At 40.5% G+C, this 21198-nt stretch overlaps 1 protein-coding gene across 1 annotated transcript; it reads left to right on the top strand.

The window, feature by feature from the left end:
* The first annotated feature begins 5014 nt into the window (after positions 1-5014).
* On the top strand, positions 5015-6279 carry LOC111981912 (C3a anaphylatoxin chemotactic receptor-like). The gene has a single exon (XM_024013400.2). It carries the CDS (start codon positions 5015-5017, stop codon positions 6014-6016), a length of 1002 nt encoding a protein of 333 aa, XP_023869168.1. The 3' UTR covers positions 6017-6279.
* Positions 6280-21198: the final 14919 nt, after the last annotated feature.

Here is a 21198-nt window from a genome sequence, read left to right on the forward strand (position 1 = left end):
CCTACAACTCATCCAGAACGCCGCAGCCCGTCTGGTGTTCAACCTCCCAAGTTCTCTCACGTCACCCCGCTCCTCCGCTCTCTCCACTGGCTTCCAGTTGAAGCTCGCATCCGCTACAAGACCATGGTGCTTGCCTACGAGCTGTGAGGGGAACGGCACCTCCGTACCTTCAGGCTCTGATCAGCCCTACACCCAAACAGGGCACTGCGTTCATCCACCTCTGGCCTGCTCGCCTCCCTACTCTGAGAAGTACAGTTCCCGCTCAGCCCAGTCAAAACTGTTCGCTGCTCTGGCACCCCAATGGTGAACAAACTCCTCACGACGCCAGGTCAGCGGAGTCAATCACCACCTTCCGGAGACACCTGAAACCCCCTCTTTAAGGAATACCTAGGATAGGATATAGTAATCCTTCTACCCCCCCCCTCCCCCCCCTTAAAAGAGTTAGATGCACTATTGTAAAGTGGTTGTTCCACTGGATATCATAAGGTGAATGCACCAATTTGTAAGTCGCTCTGGATAAGAGCGTCTGCTAAATGACTTAAATGTAAATGTAATACAGTATGTACATTTTTGGGGGACCCGACCATATGTACATTCTTATTGAAAGCATGTCTAAAAAGCAGTAGATTTGTTCTATGTCTTGTTCTTTTTTAATCCTGTTAGTCCTGTTCTTTTTTAGAATTTAGGTTGAGTTGGAGACGTGAATACCTCATATTAACAGTGGTGGAAAAAGTACCCAATTGTCATACTTGAGTAAAAGTAAAGATACCTTAGTAGAAAATGACTCAAGTAAAAGTGAAAGTCACCCAGTAAAATACTACTTGAGTAAAAGTAAAAAAATATTTGGTTTTAAATATACTTAAGTTTCAAAAGTAAACATAATTGCTAAAATATACAAAGTATCAAAAGTAAAAGTAAAAGTATAAATTGTTTCAAATTCCTTATACTAAGCAAATCTTTTTAATTTACYGATAGCCAGGGGCACACTCAGACATAATTTACAAACAAAGCATTTGTGTTTTGTGAGTCCGTGAGTCCACCAGATCGGAGACAGTAGGGATTACCAGGGATCTTCCCTTGATTAGTGTGTAAATTGGACCATTTTCCTGTCCTGCTAGGCATGAAAAATGTAACGAGTACATTTGGTGTCAGGGAAAATGTATGGAGTAAAAAGTACATCATTTTCTTTTGGAATGTTGTGTAGTAAAAGTAAAAGTAGGCAAGAATGTAAATAGGAAAGTAAAGTACAAATACCCCAAAATACTACTTAAATAGTACTTTAAAGTATTTTTTACTTAAGTACTTTACACCACCACATATCAAAGGATTAATTTGTAGACAAACTAGAGTTAAAGCCAGACTTAGTCAGTGGTACAGATGGAACTATCCAAGCAGAAGATACATCTCCTTCAAATGTTGATATTTGGTTGTGTTGACACAATTCAGTATCACTTTTTTATTGCAATAAATAGCCTAATAACTTGTCGAAATGTTAACAAAAACAACTATACATTTCTTCTTATGTAATCCTATAAAGTGGGCATGTAAAAGATAGCATTCATAGGTCAAGGCAGGTCTATGGAGATAACTTTCAAATGGTTGAAAGCGCAGTGATAGACATTTGGCTGACAACTAAATCGCAAAACAGACATTGTRTTTTCATTGGAATTTGGTCGTGCATTTAGATGGTTGAAATCATAGTCATAACACATTGGAAATTCAGTAAACTTTTTGAGTTGGTGTGTATAGGTTGTAATCTCATTAATCAATGTCTCAACCAAGTATTACCTGTTACACCCTGATCTATTTCACCTGTCTTTGTTCTTGTCTCCACCCCCCCATCAGGTGTCTCCCATCTACCATCATTATCCCCTGTATATTTATACCTGTGTTCTCTGTTTGTCTGTTGCCAGTTTGTTTTGTTCGTAAAGCCTACCAGTGGTTTTCCCCTTGCTCCTGGCTTTTCTAAAATTCCTGTTTTCTAGTTTTCCCGGTTTTGACCATTCTGCCTGCTGTCCTGTACCTTGTCCCACCACACTGAATTATTGACCTCTGCCTGCCCTGAGACTGCCTGCTGTTGTGTACCTTTTGGACTCTGATCTGGATTACTGACCTCTGCTTGTCCTGTCGTTTTGCCTGCCCCCTGTTCTAGTAATAAACGTGTATTACTTCGACACTACTTACTTCGTCTGCATCTGGGTCTTTCCTAAAATGTGATATCCATGTTGAAATGATGTGGTTTGCCAAATGGGTACTTTCAATACTTCTTCTTTCTTAAACTTTATTACTCATTTTGTCACCTACTTCCCATAGATTTTTGCCRCCCCCCTATCACATTCTTCCCCTGAAACAAAAAACCTTTAAGATAAGTGACAAAATTAGAACAGAGACCTGAAAGAAAAGTTGAGTTTGATGCAAATGTTCAGTTGAATTTTAGGTGAACTCGTGCGTAGCACCTAAATAGATTCACTGTTGCTATAGAAGTCATTCTTAAGGGTAGGTTTAAAAGTGCAAATGAAATGTGACCATACTTTATCACTCATATCTCATCAATTATGCTAATGGATTTTTCAAAGTCATCAATAGCTCTTGTTTCAATTCAAACCAGAATTGAACTAAACAGAAAATAGGCCTCGGGTTTCAAGCTCTGGTTGATTTCAAATGTAATGATATTTAGTGATATTGGATTGTGTTTGGTTGTCAATGCAGCCAAATATCAACTTTTGAAGGAGATGTATCCAGGGCCAGATTAGGAAATCATAGGCCTCCATCTCCACCAAAAATCTAGGTTAAAGAATAGGACTAAATTAATTCAAACTTATTTTAAAGCTGCAATATGTATATTTTTGGGAGACCCGACCAAATTCACCTAGAAATTTATATGGTTCCCATTCTTAAATTTAGTTTTTGCTTCTTTTAACTTTCGTTTTTTTACGCCAGCTTCGAACAGCTGACAATACAATATTTTGGGTTATTGAAAAGYTATATCACAGTGGTTTTAGATGGTTTGCAATGATTTTCTACGCTGTACTTGCTTGTTTTGTCACATAAATAGTACCCAATTGTCATACTTGAGAAAAAGATATCTTAATAAAAAAACTCAAGTAAAAGTCACCCAGTAAAATACTACTTGAGTAAAAGTCTACAAATATTAGGTTTTAAATATACTTAAGTATCAAAAGTAAATGTAATTGCTAAAATATACAAAGTATCAAAAGTAAAAGTAAAAATATAAATCATTTCACATTCCTTATATTAAGCTAATCTTTTTAATTTACGGATAACCAGGGGCACACTCAAACACTCTGACATGATTTACAAACAAAGCATTTGTGTTTCCCGAGTCTGTGAGTCCGCCAGATCAGAGACAGTAGGGATTAAACAAGGATCTTCTCTTGATTAGTGTGTAAATTGGACAATGTTCCTGTCCTGCTAAGCATWAAAAAAATGTAACGAGTACTTTTGGGTGTCAGGGAAAATGTATGGAGTAAAAAGTACATAATTTTATTTAGGAATGTAGTGAAGTAAAAGCAAAAGTTTGCAAAAATATAAATAGTCAAGTAAAGTACAGATACCCCAAAAAACTACTTAAGTAGTACTTTAAAGTGTTTCTCTTTAAGTACTTTACACCACTGCATATCAAATTAGATACATCTCCTTCAAATGTTGATAATTGGTTCTGTTGACACAATTCAGTATCACTTTTGGAATACAATAAATAGCCTAATAACTTGTCGACATGTTAACAAATGATATGTTGTAGTCACATCTCCAACTCAACCAAAAATCGAAGTTAATGAATGGGATCAAGCCAGTGGCTCAGATGAAACTATCCAAGCAGTAGGCTACGTCTCCTTTAAATGTTGATATTTGGTTGCGTTGTCAACCAAACACGATATTACTTTTGTAATACTGTAAATAGCCTAAAGTTAAGGCTATTTTACAAACAAATGTAACATCAGCCTTAAAATGAGTAACACATCCATGGCCACATTTTGAGTATAAGATAGCATGCATAGGTAGAGGCAGGTCTGTGGAGATCTTCACAAGTGCTGTATTAATCTGTGCAGAATCTCGAATGGCTTTGATTACTTTCACCATGTACTTTTAATGTAATCTCAACTGCAATCCAGGTAGTTTGGTTCTGCTATTAGATGAAGCACAGGGATAACATAATATATTGTAGAAATAAACAAAATATCTGACATTGTATTCCCATTTGAACTTTGCTGTATTTTTAAATGGTTGAAAGCGCAGTGATCAACATTTGGCTGACAACTAAATCGACAAGTAGACATTGTTTTTCTATTGGAATTTGGTTGTGCATTTAGATGGTTGAATGCATAGTAATAACTCATTGTAAATTCATCTAACTTTTGCCTGTCTTTTTGAGTTGGTTGTAGTCTCAATGTCTCAACCAGATATTACCCAATTATCTACGTTGAAATTATGTGGTGTGCCCAGCGGGTACTTTCAATACTTCTTCTTTCTTTAACTTTACTACGCATTTTGTCACCTACGTCCCATCGATCTTGCCCCTCCCCATCACGTTCTATCCCTGAAAAACAAAAAACCTTAAGATAAGTGACAAAATCAGAACAGAGACCTGAAAGAAGAGGTGAGTTTGAAATAAATGTTCAGTTGAATTTTAGGTGTGCTCTTACGTAGCTCCTTTTAAATAATTAACTTGGGAAAAATAATTGATAGTATTATTTTCTAATATTTGTTTAACTTTGTGAAGAGGATTTGACACCCCTCTGTTTCATGACAGTAGAAACTAAGGACCAACATTTTCCACATTGAAGGTGCTAATGTTTGAATTTCAATTCTGTTAATGCAGCCACATGGTATATAAACAGCAAGACCCTTGACATTAATTATGACTGGTTATAAGAATGACCACACTGAGAACCCTTACTGCAATGCTAAGTTAAGTTAAAATATACATTTAGAAAATGGTGTGTTTTACAATGAGTGACATTGTGTATCAAACAATTCCTCCCCTAGTGACAACATGAATTTCTCAGAGGAGTACTTGGAGGATTATTATGACATGTTCATTCAAACTGATCAATCAGAGCAGCTAAATCAGTCCATACGGGTGGTGTCCATGGTCATCTACAGCATAACTTGTGTCCTTGGTATCCCAGGAAACGCATTTGTCATCTGGATAGCTGGAGTGAAGATGAAGAGGACAGTCAACACTGTCTGGTTTGTAAACCTGGCTGTAGCAGACCTCCTCTGCTGTATCTCCATACCTTTCTCATTGGTTGAAATCATACTGAACCAACACTGGCCATTCGGAGAGGCTATGTGTAAGGTTATCCCCTCTGTCATGTATCTCAACATGTTTGCCAGCGTCTTCACCCTGGTTCTCATCAGCCTGGACCGCTTTGTCCTGATCATCCTGCCTGTCTTGGCCCAGAACCACCGGAGCATCGCCCTGGCCTGGTTGCTGTGTGGTCTGGCCTGGGTCCTGGCCTTGCTCCTCAGCCTCCCCACCATGATCCATAATGGGACCATCGATAGTGTCGACAATGACGAAATTATTATCTGCACCTCTGTACACCCCCTTGGCGAAAACAACATTAGGGGCTTCTTTTTGGCCATCAAAGCCACCCATGTTCCCAGGCTGGTCCTCGGCTTCCTCGTTCCCCTGTTGGTCATCGCTGTCTGCTACCTGCTCATCGGCAGGAGGGTGAGCAGCGCTCGCTTCAAGTCTCAGAGGACCTTCTGGCTCATTCTGGGCGTGGTGGCAGTGTTCTTTGTGTGCTGGCTGCCGTATCATACCATAGGTATGGTGATTGGGTATGGCAGGTTTGCCTCGGCAGGTGAAGCCTGGAATTGGTACCCCCTGGCCATCTCTCTGGCATACGTCAACAGCTGCCTCAACCCTGTCCTGTATGTGTTTATGGGCCAGGACTTCAAGGACAGGGTCAGGGTCTCTTTCCGTAAAGTGTTTGAGAATGTCTTCAGTGAGGATGCCATAACACACACATCTGTGTCTCATGTCTGAGTCTGAAATGTCTGATAACTCTCCTGGGTCGTATTCATAAAACAGCATACTTAAGTTATAGATAATGCCAAGAGTGTGCAAAGCTGTCATCAAGGCAAAGGGTGGCTACTTTGAAGAATCTCAAATATAAAATATATTTGTTTAACTCTTTTTAGGTTACTACATGATTCCATATGTGTTATTTCATAGTTTTGATGTCTTCACTATTATTCTACAATATAGACAATTGTAAAAAGAAAAAMAAAGAAAAAGAAAAACCCTTGAAAGAGTAGGTGTGTCCAAACTTTTGACTGGAACTGTATATTCTTTATTATTGGTATGTAGAAAAGGGACTGGGAGCCAGTGTCTAGATTACTCTAAATCAAGGCATTCCAAGTAAAAAAAAGACATTTTTACAGCCATCCCCCACTTACACATTCCTCTCATGCTTACTGTAATATCTGTCATTTTCAAAAATGAACAGTCTGAAGATCAACTGGCTGGTTGGCATAGACGTTCTCCACTAAAGCCACATAGTGGTGCTATAGAGCAATGATAAGCACCACACTAACCCCATATGATAAATTTGACTAATCTCATGATGCTAGAGAAGTCACTGTGTAAATATTGAAGTGTTGTGACAACAGCTTGGGTTCATTTATATGTCAGAAAATCTGAACACTCTCGCTGACAGCTTCATTTTCTCAAAGTTATCTCCTGGTATGTGATGACTGTCATATTGGGTGGGCTGGAGTTTAGTTTGGACAAGAGGGGTCAACTGTTATCTGATCCCCTGCTTGGAAATGGACATGCACATTTGAACTTAAAGGAGCAATCAGCATTTGCTACACCTTTTTTGAACTTATAAATGGATGATATGTACCCATTGATTCTTGAAGAATACAACTTATGCCTCATGAGCTAAGTTCAACTGTTGTACCCCATCAGAACCCCAAATAAGCTTTTTTTTACTCCAATGTTTGTAAACAAACACCAAATAGCCTCAAAACCTAGTTAAAGTAAAATGTTGATATCAATAACGTTCATTCCTTGCATCCATAGCTCTGTCTATGAATTTGAGAGAGGTCTATCCCCACCCGTTTATATTTTTACAGAAACAGGGGTGGGGTGGACGCGTGGTAATTGTTTCAACTGCTGATTGTCCCTTTAAGTACCCTTCTAGCCTCTATGACTGCATTTACACAGGCAGACCAATTCAGATTTTTTTTCACTAATTGATCTTTTGACCAATCAAATCAACTCTGAAAAATACATTTAGAAAAAAAAAAAAAGATTTGATTGGGCAAAAGATCAATTAGTGGAAAAAAGATCAGAAATGTGCTGCCTGTGTAGACACAGACCTTGTGTTACTTTCCTCCTAAACAATGTAGGAGCCACAAAAATAGGACAACTAGAATGGACAAAGCCCCTCACACCACTGCAATTTGACAGTGCACTTAATGGAATGTCTGTTCTAGTAATTCTATTTCTATTCACTTATTTTAAACAAATAACGAAAAAGCAAACATAATTCTCTTGTCTCTTATTCTCACAAATGCAAAAAAAGGACATGCTGAACAATAATTATAATTATTTCTGTAGAGCGCATTTTCTACGCTCAATGCATTGACATTCTGTAAATACAAAGCTCAATTCCCTCTTAGACTACCACCGCTCCACTCAGGAAAAGGAACAAACAGTTTGAAATGGATACCTTTTCCAAGAAACCTCTGAAACCTTTTTATCATATGAGTGGTTTCATTCTGATAGGTCTCAGAATGGAAGTGTGATGATAATAACACCTCATCACTAAAATACTGAACATTTACACTTTACATTTTTGTCATTTAGCAGACGTTCTTATCCAGAGCGACTTACAGTTAGTGCATCAAGTTTTGCTAAATGTGTATTGATGAGTGTATATTTCTGTTAAACCTGTTAGTGATCCCTTCGCGCGCCAATCCCTTTAGCGMYATRGATTTGACAACATCCAGTGAAATTGCAGAGCGCCAAATWRAAACTACAGAAATATCAATATTCAAGATTCACAAAAATATAAGTGTAATACATCAAAATAAAGCTTAACTTCTTGTTAATCCAGCCTCAGTGTCAGATATCAAAAAGGCTTTTTGGCGAAAGCAGACCATGCGATTATCTGAGGACAGCGCCCCGCATACAAACACATGAAAATTATTTTCAACCAGGCAGGTGGCGACACAAAAGTCAGAAATAATGATATAATAAATGCCTTACCTTTGAAGATCTTCTTCTTTTTGCAATCCCAAATGTCTCAGTGACACAATGAATGGTCGTTTTGTTTGATAAATTCCTTCTTTATATCCCCAAAATGTCAATTTATTTGSCGCGTTTGATTCAGAAATACACCGGTTCCAACTCGCCCAACCTGACTACAAAGTATCTAATAAGTTACCTGTAAACTTGGTCCAAACATTTCAAACAACGTTCCTAATCCAACCTACGGTATCCTAAAATGTAAATAATCGATAAAATTTAAGACGAGATAAACTGTTTCCAATACCGGATAAAAACAACGTGACAACGTGAAGCGTTCCAGTTCACGCCAGTTCACGCCACGTTCCAGTTCACGCCACCAATATACTAGAGACCTTCAGAGTGACACTTACAAAGAACAGCCATACTTCTTCATTTCTCAAAAGATAAACATCGAACAATTTCTAAAGACTGTTGACATCTAGTGGTAGCCATAGGAGCTGCAACCAGGTTCCTATTAAATAGGGCTTCCCATAGAAAGCCATTGGGATATACTATGACCTCAATTTTTRCCCCCCTGGATGGTTTGTCTTCGGGGTTTTGCCTGCCAAATCAGTTATCTTATACTCACAGACATTATTGTAACAGTTTTAGAAACTGTAGAGTGTTTTCTATGCAACTCTACCAATTATATGCATATCGTAGCTTCTGGGCCTGAGTAACAGGKAGTTTACTTTGGGCACGCTTTTCATCCGGACGTGAAAATACTGCCCCCTATCCCTACGAAGTTTTAAGGGCCCTGTTTTCTACCAACATTTCATCTAGCCATAGAATTGATATCTTTTCAACCATTTCATGAACAAATTAAAAGGCATAGTTCGCTCAAATTACATATTGGTTTCCTTACCCTGTAAGCAGAATATGGACAAGGTAATACAGCACACCATGCTTTGGTCTTGTCCACTATCTCCAAATTGTAACTTTTTAGTGTTTGTGGCACCAAACAATTCAAGTCAATATCCAAGATATTAGCATTTTCCGTGCATCATGTCCAAACATGCATCATGTCCAAATCATCTTAAGGTAACGTAATTAATCTTAAATAAAGGTTAAATATTTTTTATTTATTTAAGCTTCACAATCAATTTTGAATTATTTGGCCATGAAAAACTAAAACACCACAAAGAAAATTGAATTACCCTTTTTATTGTCATTCATTGAATGTATGTAGAATATTTGATTTTCAAACACAATGGCTGCGTTTACACAGGCATCCCAAATCTGATACATTTAACCAATCACATCAGATCTTTTTCAGAGCTGATCTAATTGGTCAAAAGACCAATTAGTGAACAGGGTCAGGACAGGCAAGGGTCAAAAACCAGGAGGACGAGAAAAAGAGTGGCTGGGAAAAGTGAGGAGCTGACAGGACAAACGCTGGTAAGCTTGACAAACAAGATCAACTGGCACAGAAAACAGACAGAAAACACAGGTATAAATACCCAGGGGATAATTGGGGAAGATGGGCGACACCTGGAGGGGGGTGGAGACAAGCACAAGGACAGGTGAAACATCAGGGCGTGACAGTACCACCCCCTCTAGGGACGCCACCTGGTGTCCTACCTGGGCGCATACCTGGTTGAGCTGGGTGCTGGCGCTGGAACTCAGAGTTGAGGCCTGGGTCCAGGATGTCCCTAGCGGAGACCCAGCACCTCTCCTCTGGGCCATAACCCTCACAACCAACCAGGTACTGGAATCCCCTGCCCCGAGGTCGAACCTTCAGGAGGCATCTCACCATTTATGCTGGTCGACCGTCGATGAGACAGGGAAGAGGGGTGGGAGACAAGGGGCAGTCAAACATGGTTRTAACTCTAGACACAGAAAAGGTAGGACAAATATGGAGGGCACGGGGCAACAGAGGATGAACAGCAGAGGGGCTAATGATCTTGGAGTGGGGAGGGGAAAGGTCTCGAGCTTCCGGGGGTGTAGCCGCGGCACTAAAGCGGTGTGCCAGCGCCTCAGGCTTGACCTTCTTGGATACCAGTTGGTGCTTCGGAAGCGAAGTGGCCCTGGCCTTACTAAACCCCTCCCAGAGGTCCTCGTACTCTGCAGAGGTGGCGGAGAAGTCCGGGGCAATTTCTAAGCCCCCAGGAAGATGTCACGGGGCAGGCAGAGCTGACTTCAGGCAATGAGTGTGGCAGAACAGGCTCCAGCCCACGATGGCACCAGTATTGTATCACTGGAGCCAAGAGAATCCCAATACCACGGGAACCTGCGGAGACTCAACCAGCAGGAATTGGATCGGAGGGGGGTGGAGACAAGCACAAGGACAGGTGAAACAGATCAGGGCGTGACAATACCCATCATGAGGTTGCTACAACCTAGCTTACAAATTTAAGTTGAGGGACAAATTGGACTAATCAGGCTGACAGACAGTGAGTGACACATTCAATAACGCCTTGCACACTCTTGCCTGCATCTGGCTGATCTAGGGTGTAATCATTAGTCCAAACAGTTGCAAAATGTTCCGTTATGGAACCAAAACAAGAGTTTAACCTTTTCTCAATCTAGGGGGTGCTGTTTCCACTTTGGAAAATATCGTCTCCAAATTAAACTGCCTCATACTCAATTCTTGCTCGTACAATATGCATATTATTATTACTATTGGATAGAAAACAATCTCTAGTTTCTAAAACCGTTTTAATTATGTCTGTGGGTGAACCAGAACTCTTTCTGCAGCGAAATCCATGACAGGAACTGCGAAGGTCTGAAAACGAGGCTCTGGTCTCAGATCAGTTTAAAGCTGTGTATGTATCCTATGGGTCGACATGAACTGCACCCGCCTTCCCCTGGATGTCAGTAACCAATGAGAAGTGGAATGGAGTGTCTACGTAGTTCTCAGAGCTTATAAAAGGCCAAGGAACGAAGTGAGCTCTCTTTTCGTCGTTCGTCATTGCGCAAAGCAAGACCTCAAGATGGCATTTTGAAACGCTCAGTTATCGGCCTTAGCTATATCCGTCTGTAATTTAATTCGATATAGGTGTTAGAAACATCATAACGAAGTTATTTTAAACCGAGTTATATCAGTTTATGCGAGTATATTGCTATTTTCGGAATTTCCTTAGTATTGCGTTTTGGGGATTTGAGCATGTTGTGGCCACATAGCTATTGTTAGCTGCTAATTCCGAAGTTGAAGACGACGTTTTACAACCAAGCAACGATTCTTTTGGACAAAGGACACCTTGCCCAAGATTCTGATGGAAGCTCGTCCAAAAGTAAGAGCTATTTATGATGTTATTCCGTATTTATGTGGAAAAATGTAAACGCATTTGTCCGCCATTATTGCGGCACTAGTCTGGCTGTAACGCACACTGTATGTCTAGTAACGTTAATTTTAAAAATCTAACTCAGCGGTTGCATTAATAACTAATGCATCTTTCATTTGCTGTCCAACCTGTATTTTTTAGTCAAGTTTACGATTATTTATTGATTAGATTAGGTGCCTTTCCAAGATGTCGCCGGCCAGAATGCATGACCTGTTGCCACTGATCACATTGTATAACCACGATTTGTGCTGCTAAATATGCAAATTTTCGAACAAAACCTATATGCATTGTGTAATATGATGTTACAGGACTGTCATCTGAGGAAGTATATCAAGGTTAGTCAAAAATTATATATCTTTTGCTGTATTGTTACGATCGCTAACCTGTGCTGCTGGTAAATTGCTTGTGTTTCTGGCTATTGTGCTAAGCTAATATAATGCTATATTGTGTTTTCGCTGTAAAACACTTCAAAAATCGGACATATTGGCTGGATTCACAAGATGTTGGGCTTTCATTGCTGTACGCTGTGTATTTTTCAGAAATGTTTTAAGAGAGAATTAGGTATTTGACGTTGGTCTCTGTAAATTATTCTGGCAGCTTCGGTACTATTTCAGATTGCAGCTGCAATGTAGAACTGTGATTATATACCTGAAATATGCACATTTTCTAAAAAAACATATGCTATACTAATATATGTTATCAGACCTGTCATCTTCTGAAGTTGTTTCTTGGTTAGTGGCTATATATATCTTATTGGTTCGAAATTGTGATAGCTACCCATGCAGGAAAAAAATGGTGGGAAAAAGTTGTGTCTTTTGCTATCGTGGTTAGCTAATAGATTTACAATATTGTGTCTTCCCTGTAAAAACTTTTAAAAATCAGAAAATGATGGCTGGATTCACACGATCTGTATCTTTCATCTGGTGTCTTGGACTTGTGATTTAATGATATTTAGATGCTAGTATTTCCTTGTGACGCTATGCTAGGCTATGCTAGTCAGCTTTTTTACTGTGGGGGGTGCTCCCGGATCCGGGATGCGTAGCAAGTAGAAGTTTCTTAACTTTTTAACCACAGATATAGATACACGCTGTTTTGTAAACATTGGTTTGGTGGCTGGAGATGATAAATAGGAGGTTGAAAAGTTGGCGGAATTGCACTTAAAATATTTGTAGCAGAATGCCAGTTTTGTAGTTAGAGGTGATCAACGAACGCCCCAGCAAACATTTTGGTTTTATTGTAGGTCTCAATAGTTAGTTTACCTGCTTTAGTTTTATTCAAGGTCCTTTAACCTTTTACTTTTGATCTTTTGACCTGGCTTTGACCCTTCCATGTTCTGCCACTCAACCCCAAACTAAAAGAACCTGTGCATGTTAGAAGTGTAATTCATTGCTCCCTATGCTGTTGGTATAAACCTATGGTAGTACAGCCAGATTATTGGCATTAGGTGTTAATAATGCTATTTTCTAATGATTAGTCCCTATTGGAATTTGGCCTCTAGGTACCCTTTCTCAGGCCAGAGGTCACTGAAGAGCAGGCCTTAGTAACTGTTATCTGGGCCCCTGAGCCATAAAATTGGCCATGGGTGTCCTTAAGCGATTTCACATGTATAGTCTATTCAACCCCGAGGTCTCAGCCTTGATTTAATGCTTTGGCATTAAACAGCTAACAGAAGTCAAGAGTATTTAGGTCACACCTCCCCTCTGGAGGGGGAGAGATTTGCTGCGAACCTCTTAGAGGAACATGCCTATTCCCATGTGCATATGTCTGTCTATTAAACTTTTAGATAGAGAAGTTGTTTGCGTTATATTTTGTGTCTAGCATTTCTCACCTTGACCAGTTTCCATTCCTAGCATAGGGTCAGTTTATTCCCAACCCCTTTCGGTCAGGCTGTGACACAAATTGCAATACTTGTTATTTCTTGATCCATATTAGTCATGTTGTCACCTACCTCACACCTAAACTCAGCAAAAAAGGAAACGTCTCTTTTTCAGGACCCTGTCTTTCAAAGATAGGTTATTTGGATTTTTACTAATTAACAGATCTTCATTGTAAAGGTTTGAAACACTGTTTCCCATGCTTGTTCAATAAACCATAAACAATTAATGAACATGCACCTGTGGAATGGTCGTTAAGACACTAATAGCTTACAGACGGAAGGCAATTAAGGTCAGTTATGAAAACGTAGGATACTAAAGAGGCCTTTCTACTGACTCTGAAAATCACCAAAAGAAAGATGCCCAGGGTCCCTGCTCATCTGCGTGAACTGTGGCCTTAGGCATGCGCTAGGAGCGATGGGACTTGCAGATGTGGCCAGGGAAATAAATTGCAATGTCTGTACTGTGAGATCACCTCAGACAGACGCTACGGGAAGACAGGACGGCAAGTTCTTGATATCCTTGTCAGTGGCAGACACTTGTAACACACTGCACAGGATCCTGGTACATCCATAAAATCACCCACTGCTGGACATGGTAGGGGATGGTCAAGCAACACGCTGCCGGGAAAGTATATTTACACAGGTATAAGCAAAGTCCTATGCCTTATCAGTCTCAGAATGTCCGTAAAAGTAAGCTGAAGGAGAGCTGATCTGAGGGTTAGTGCCTGTTGTAAGGAGGTCTACTCATACCACTATCACCTTGGCAACACATCGCTATGGGCACAAACCCATGTCTTGGACCAGACAGGGACTGGCAAATAAGTTGCTCTTACTGACAGAGTCGCGGTTTTGTTTCTTCACCAAAGGGTGTAATGGTCAGATTCGCGTTTATCGCGAAGGAGATGATGCATTACTTAGGCCTGTTACTCTGGAGCCGGGATCGAGAGAGGAGGAGGTTCCGTCTTGGTCTGGTGGCGCTGTGATCACAGCATATGACTGAGAGGTCATTTGCAGGCAATCTCACGCTGTGCATTACAGGAAGACATCCTCCATTCCTCATGTGGTACCCTTCCTGCAGGCTCATCCTGAAATGACTTGCAGCATGACAATGCCACCAGCCATACTGCTCGTTCTGTGCGTGTTTCCTGCAAGAAGAATGTCAGTGTTCTGCCATGCAGCGAAGAGCCCGGATCTCAATCCATTGAGCCAGTTGGAACCCATTGATCGGAGAGTGAGGGCTAGGGCCATTCACACACATTTCTGGGAACTTGCAGGTGCCTTGGTGGAAGAGCGGGGTAACATTCACAGCAATAACTGGCCAATCTGGTGCAGTCCATGAGGAGAGATGCACGGCTGTACTTAATGCAGCTGGTGGCCACACCAGATAATGATTACTTTTGAATTTGACCCCTTTATTCAGGGTGACATTATTCCATTTCTGTTAGTCACATGAATGTGGAACTGTCAGTTATATCCAGTTGTTGAATCTTATGTTCATACAAATATTTACACATGTTAAGTTTGCTGAAATAAATGCAGTTGAAGCGAGGAGAGGACATTTATTTTTTTGCTGAGTTTATTAGCCTTCCCTATCACATTTCACAATGCTTCAAGAGGGCCACCATTGTTCCTGTTCCCAAGAAAGCTAAGGTACTGGAGCTAACGACTACGCCCCGTAGCACTCACTTCCGTCATCATGAAGTGCTTGAGAGACTAGTCAAGGACCATATCACCTGCCACCCTACCTGACACCCTAGACCCACTCCAATTTGCTCTACCCATTAGGTCCACAGACTCACGCAATCGCAACCACACTGCACACTGCCCTAACCCATCTGGACAAAATTAACTATATGTGAGAATGCTGTTCATCGACTACAGCTCAGCATTTAACACCATAGTACCCTCCAAACTCGTCATCAAGCTCGAGACCCTGCCCTGTGCAACTGGGTACTAGACTTCCTGACGGGCCGCCCCCTGGTGGTGAGGGTAGGTAACAACATCTCCACTCCGCTGACCTCAAACACTGGGCCCCACAAGGGTGCGTTCTGAGCCCTCTCCTGTACTCCTGTTTCACCCGAACTGCGTGGCCATGCACGCCTCCAACTCAATCATCAAGTTTGCGGACGACACTTACAGTTGGTAGGCTTGAATTACCAACAACGACGAGACGGCTACAGGGAGGAGTGAGGCCCTCGGAGTGTGGTGTTAGGAAAATAACTTCTACTTGCTACCAAACCCGGACGGGAGCACCCCCACAGTAAAAAAGCTGACTAGCATAGCCTAGCATAGCGTCACAAGTAAATACAAGCATTAAATATCATTAAATCACAAGTCCAAGACACCAGGATGAAAGATACAGATCTGTGAATCCAGTCATCATTTCTGATTTTTAAAATGTTTTACAGGGAAGACACCAATATGTAAATCTATTAGCTAACATGATAGCAAAAGACACCACTATTTTTTCTCCCACCATTCTTTCCTGCATGAGTAGCTATCACTAATTAGACTAAATAAAGATATATAAAGCCACTAACCAAGAAACAACTTCTAAGTATGACAGTCTGATAACATAATTATGGTATAGGATAGTTTTTTTTTAGAAAAAGTGCATATTTCAGGTGTAATAAATCACAGTTCTACATTGCAGCTGCAATCTGAAATAGCGTTGGAAGCAGCCGGAATAATTACAGAGACGACGTCAATTACCAAAAGAATCATCCTAAAACATTTCTGAAAATACACAGCATACAGCAATCGAAAGACACAGGTCTTGTGAATCCAGACAATATTTCAGATTTTCTAAGTGTTTTACAGTGAAAACACTAAATCGTTATATTAGCAATACCACATGTGCAAACGTTACCCGAGCATTGATACAAGCCAAAGAGAGGATAACGTAATCATCGCCAAAATGTTAAATTTTTTCACTAACCTTCTCAGAATGCTTCCGATGACACTCCTGTAACATCATTTTACAACATTACTATAGAGTTTGTTCGAAAATGTGCATTTTGCCACAAAAAAAGTGGTTATAACATGACAATACTAGCAAAACTAGCCTGGAATGTCGGTCTCCATTTTTGGACAGTGATTGGCGTAATTATAACTATCGTAAACTTGACTAAAAAATATAGGGTGGACAGCAATCGAAAGACAAATTAGTTCTTAATGCAATCGCTGATTTACTTTCTAAAAGTATCCTTACTGTGCAATAAGGGTTCGCCAAGCGAAGCTTCTACAAAAAAAAAATGGGGAATAGCGTATAACATTTTTCGACAGAACAACGATTTATCATCATAAATAGTTCTTACTGTGAGCTGTTCTTCCATCAGTATCTTGGGCAATGTATCTTTCTTGGGTTACTTTCTTTTGGTCGAAAGCTGTCGCTTTGCCGGAAATGCCGCTAACGTCGTACGGGACCCCGAAACGTGCCGGTGCTTCAATGTGCATCAAAAGAAATGCCTCAAAATCGCACTAAACAGATATAAATTGCTATAAAATGGTTTAAATTAACTACCTTATGATGTTTTTAACACTATAACGAGTAAAAATGACGGCGATATATAAGTGGCTAAACCAACGCTTTGAAGAGAGAGTCCGAGTCCGCCTTGCGTGAGGCGCAGCATGGAAAGACGGTAATCCGGTCTTTTTTTGTTTATACGGGCCCTGGATTGCGCAATCGACTCATTCAAATGTCATGCTCTTACTGACATCTAGAGAAGCATGGGCAGTGTTTGTTTATACTCAATTTTACTGGAATCTCACTCCATATAGGAAAAGTGCTGTAGAAGGAGTTCTGTTTTACTCAGAGAATAATTCAAACGTTCTATAGAAACTAGAGAGTGTTTTTCTATCCATAATAACAATAATATGCATTATTGTAACGCAAGAATTGAGTATGAGGAGTTTAATTTGGAGACGATAAATGCTAATGTCTGAAACAGCACCCTAATATTGAGAAAACGGATGAACCTCACACTCAACGTCAACAAAACAAGATAGATTATTGGTGGACTTAGGAAAAGCAGAGGGAAGCACCCCCTATCCAAGTCGACGGGACAGTAGTGGAGAGGGTAGTAGTTTTTAAAGTTCCTCGGTGTACACATCACGGGACAAACTGAATTGGTTCACCCGCACCAGCAGCGTTGTTGAAAGAAGGCGCAGCAGCGCCTTCTTCAACTAGGAGGCTGAAGAAATTCGCTTGTCCAAAAGCACTTACAAACTTCTAAAGATGCACAATCGAGAGCATGGTCTGTCGGGCTGTATCTACGCTGGTACGGCAAACTTGCTCCGCCACAACGTTAAGGCTCTCCAGAGCGGTAGTGAGGTCTGCACATCGATCACCGGGGGAAACTACTGCCCTCCAGAACCCCTACACCACCCGATGTCACAGGCAGGCATAAAGATATCAGAGGACAAACACGACCCCGAGCCACTTGCCTGTTCACCCCGCATCATCCAGAAGGCGAGGCAGTTAACCGGTGCATAAAGCAGGGACGAAGACCTGAAAAAACTTCTATCAAGGCCATCAGACTGTTAAAAGCACACTACATTAGTGGCTGCTGCCAACATATGACTCAACTCCAGCCCTTTAATATGGGAATTATGGGAAATGTATTAAAATGTATACTAGCCACTTTTAACAATGCCACCTAAATATAATGTTTACATTACCCTACATTACTCATCTCATATTGTATATGTATTATATGTACTCTTATTATCATCTACTGGATCTTGCCATCTTTATGTAATACTGTATCACTATCGACTTTAACTATGCCACTTTTATGTTATATACCCTACATTACTCATCTCATATGTATATACTGTATCTATTACCATCTACTGCATCTTGCTATGCCGTTCTGGTTACCATCATTCATTATATATCTTTATGTTACCATATTCTTTATCCCTTTATACACACAAGTGTAAAGGTAGTAGTTGTGGAATTGTCTAGGTTAGATTACTCGTTGGTTATACTGCATTGCGAACTAGACAGCACAAGCATTTCGCACACTCGCATTAACATCTGCTAACCATTGTGTATGTGACAAATAAAATTTGATTGACATGTCTATCTCTGCAATTACTGCCACCCGTGTGTAACTACATGTATAACAGAGAGCCTGAAAGATGGGGTAAGTTCGACACATATTTCAAGCTGAATTTCCGGTACTCCTGTATGATTTCATTGTCAATGCTTAGTAGTGGTTGGACATAATTAAGTAATGTTATAGCATCCAGCAATCTCAGGTGTACTTTTATAAATTTAAATATATTCTCTTTTTGATCAGAAGCTGTCTCTTCGTTATTTGATAATTTAAGAAAGGTAAACTGAGGATATTAATTCTGTCATTCTTTCCATCACATCTAATTAAAAGGAAGGATGCCACTGCAATGTAAGTGTCTGTTTAAGGATCGGTGACCACTGATGTTAGTCAGGTGAAGGTGATCCGTTGGCATTCCCTCTCCTTCTATAATATCCTCGTAAATGGAAAGAACTCACTCTAAATTACTTTTTTATTTCACCTTTATTTAACCAGGTAGGCTAGTTAGAACAAGTTCTCCTTTACAAACTTGGCACCTGCCAAGGAAAGAAAGCAGTTCGACCACAACAACAACCAGTTTACACAGGAATAAACAAACATAAGTCAATATACAGTAGAAAAAAAGTATGTACAGTGGGGAAAAAGTATTATGATACACTGCCTGATTTTGCAGGTTTTCCTACTTACAAAGATGTAGAGGTCTGTAATTTTTCATGTATATGGTCTGTAATTTTATATTCATAGGTACACTTCAACTGTGAGGACGGAATCTAAAACAAAAAATCCAGAAAAATCACATTGTATTGGATTTTAAGTAAATCATTTGGATTTTATTCGCATGACATAAGTATTGACACCTACCAACCAGTAAGAATTCGGCTCTCACAGACCTGTTTAGTTTTTCTTTAAGAAGCCCTCCTGTTCTCACTCATTACCTGTATTAAATGCACCTGTTTGAACTCGTTACCTGTTATAAAAAGACACTCTGTCCACACACTCAATCAAACAGAGCTCCAATCTATACAAGGCCAAGACCAGAGAGCTGTGTAAGGACATCAGGGATAAAATTGTAGGACCTGCACAAGGCTGGATGGGCTACAGGACAATAGGCAAGCAGCTTGGTGAGAAGGCAACAACTGTTGGCCGAATTATTAGAAAATGGAAAGAAGTTCAAGATGACGGTCAATCACCCTCGGTCTGGGGCTCCTGCAAGACCTACCTCCGTGGGGCATCAATGATCATGGAGGAAGGTGAGGGATCAGCCCAGAACTACACGGCAGGACCTGGTCAATGACCTGAAGAGAGCTGGGACCACAGTTCTCAAAGAAACCATTAGTAAACACCTACGCTAGTCATGGATTAAAATCCTGCGGCGCACGCAAGGTCCCCTGCTCAAGCCAGCGATGTCCAGGCCCGTCTGAAGTTGCCAATGACCATCTGGATGAATCCGAGGAGGAATGGGAGAAGGTCATTGTGGTCTGATGAGACAAAAATAGAGCTTTTTGGTCTAAACTCCAATCGGCGTGTTTGGAGGAAGAAGAATGATGAGTACAACCCAAAAACACCATCCCAAACATGAAGCATGGAGGTGGAAACATCATTTTGGGGTGCTTTTTCTGCAAAGGTGACAGGACGACTGCACCGTATTGAGGGGAGGATGATGGGGCCATGTATCGCGAGATCTTTGGCAACAACCTCCTTCCTCCCTCAGTAAGAGCATTGAAGATGGGTCGGGCTGGGTCTCTCAGCATGACAACGACCCGAAAACACACAGCCAGGGCAACTAAGGAGTGGCTCCGTAAGAAGCATTCAAGGTCCTGGAGTGGCCCCAGCCAGTCTCCAGACCTGAACCCAATAGAAAATCTTTGGAGGAGCTGAAAGTCCGTATTGCCCAGCGACAGCCCCGAAACCTGAAGGATCTGGAGAAGGTCATGTATGGAGGAGTGGGCCAAAATCCGTGCGCAGTGTGTGCAAACCTAGTCAAGAACTAAAGGAAAACGTATGATCTCTGTAATTGCAAACAAAGGTTTCTGTACCAAATATTAACCTCTAACGAGCTCTACCCCGGGTCCGGGAGCACCCCCCATCCCCCCACACACGTTTAGCATAGCTAGCATGCTTCACAAGTAGTTATAGATCTAAATATCATTAAATCACAAGTCCAAGACACCAGATGAAAGATACAGATCTTGTGAATAACACCATTTCAGATTTTTAAAATGTTTTACAGGGAAGACGAAATATGTAAATCTATTAGCTAAACAGTTAGCAAAATACACCACTATTCTAACTCCATCAGTTTCTTACTCCTCTCAGGTGCTATCACCAAATTCGGCTCAACTAAGATATTGATATCCACTAACCAAGAAAAAACCTCTTCAAGATGACAGTCTGATAACAATTCATGGTATAGGATAGTTTTTGTTAGAAAAAAGTGCATATTTCAGGTAGAAATCACAGTTTACAATTGCACCGACCATCACAAAATCGACTAGAATTACTAGATAGAGCAACGTGTATGACCAATTTACCTCATCATAAAAACATTTCATAAAATAGCAACATAGCAATGGAAAGACCCAGTTCTTGTGATTTCAGACCATATTTCAGATTTTCTAAGCGTTTTTAGCGAAAACACAATAAAATCGATAAGTTAGCATACACATGTGCAAACGTCCCAGAGCATCGATTCCAGCCAAAGAGGCTATA

The sequence above is a fragment of the Salvelinus sp. IW2-2015 genome, linkage group LG20 (assembly GCF_002910315.2).
Source record: "Salvelinus sp. IW2-2015 linkage group LG20, ASM291031v2, whole genome shotgun sequence".
NCBI lineage: Eukaryota > Metazoa > Chordata > Actinopteri > Salmoniformes > Salmonidae > Salvelinus > Salvelinus sp. IW2-2015.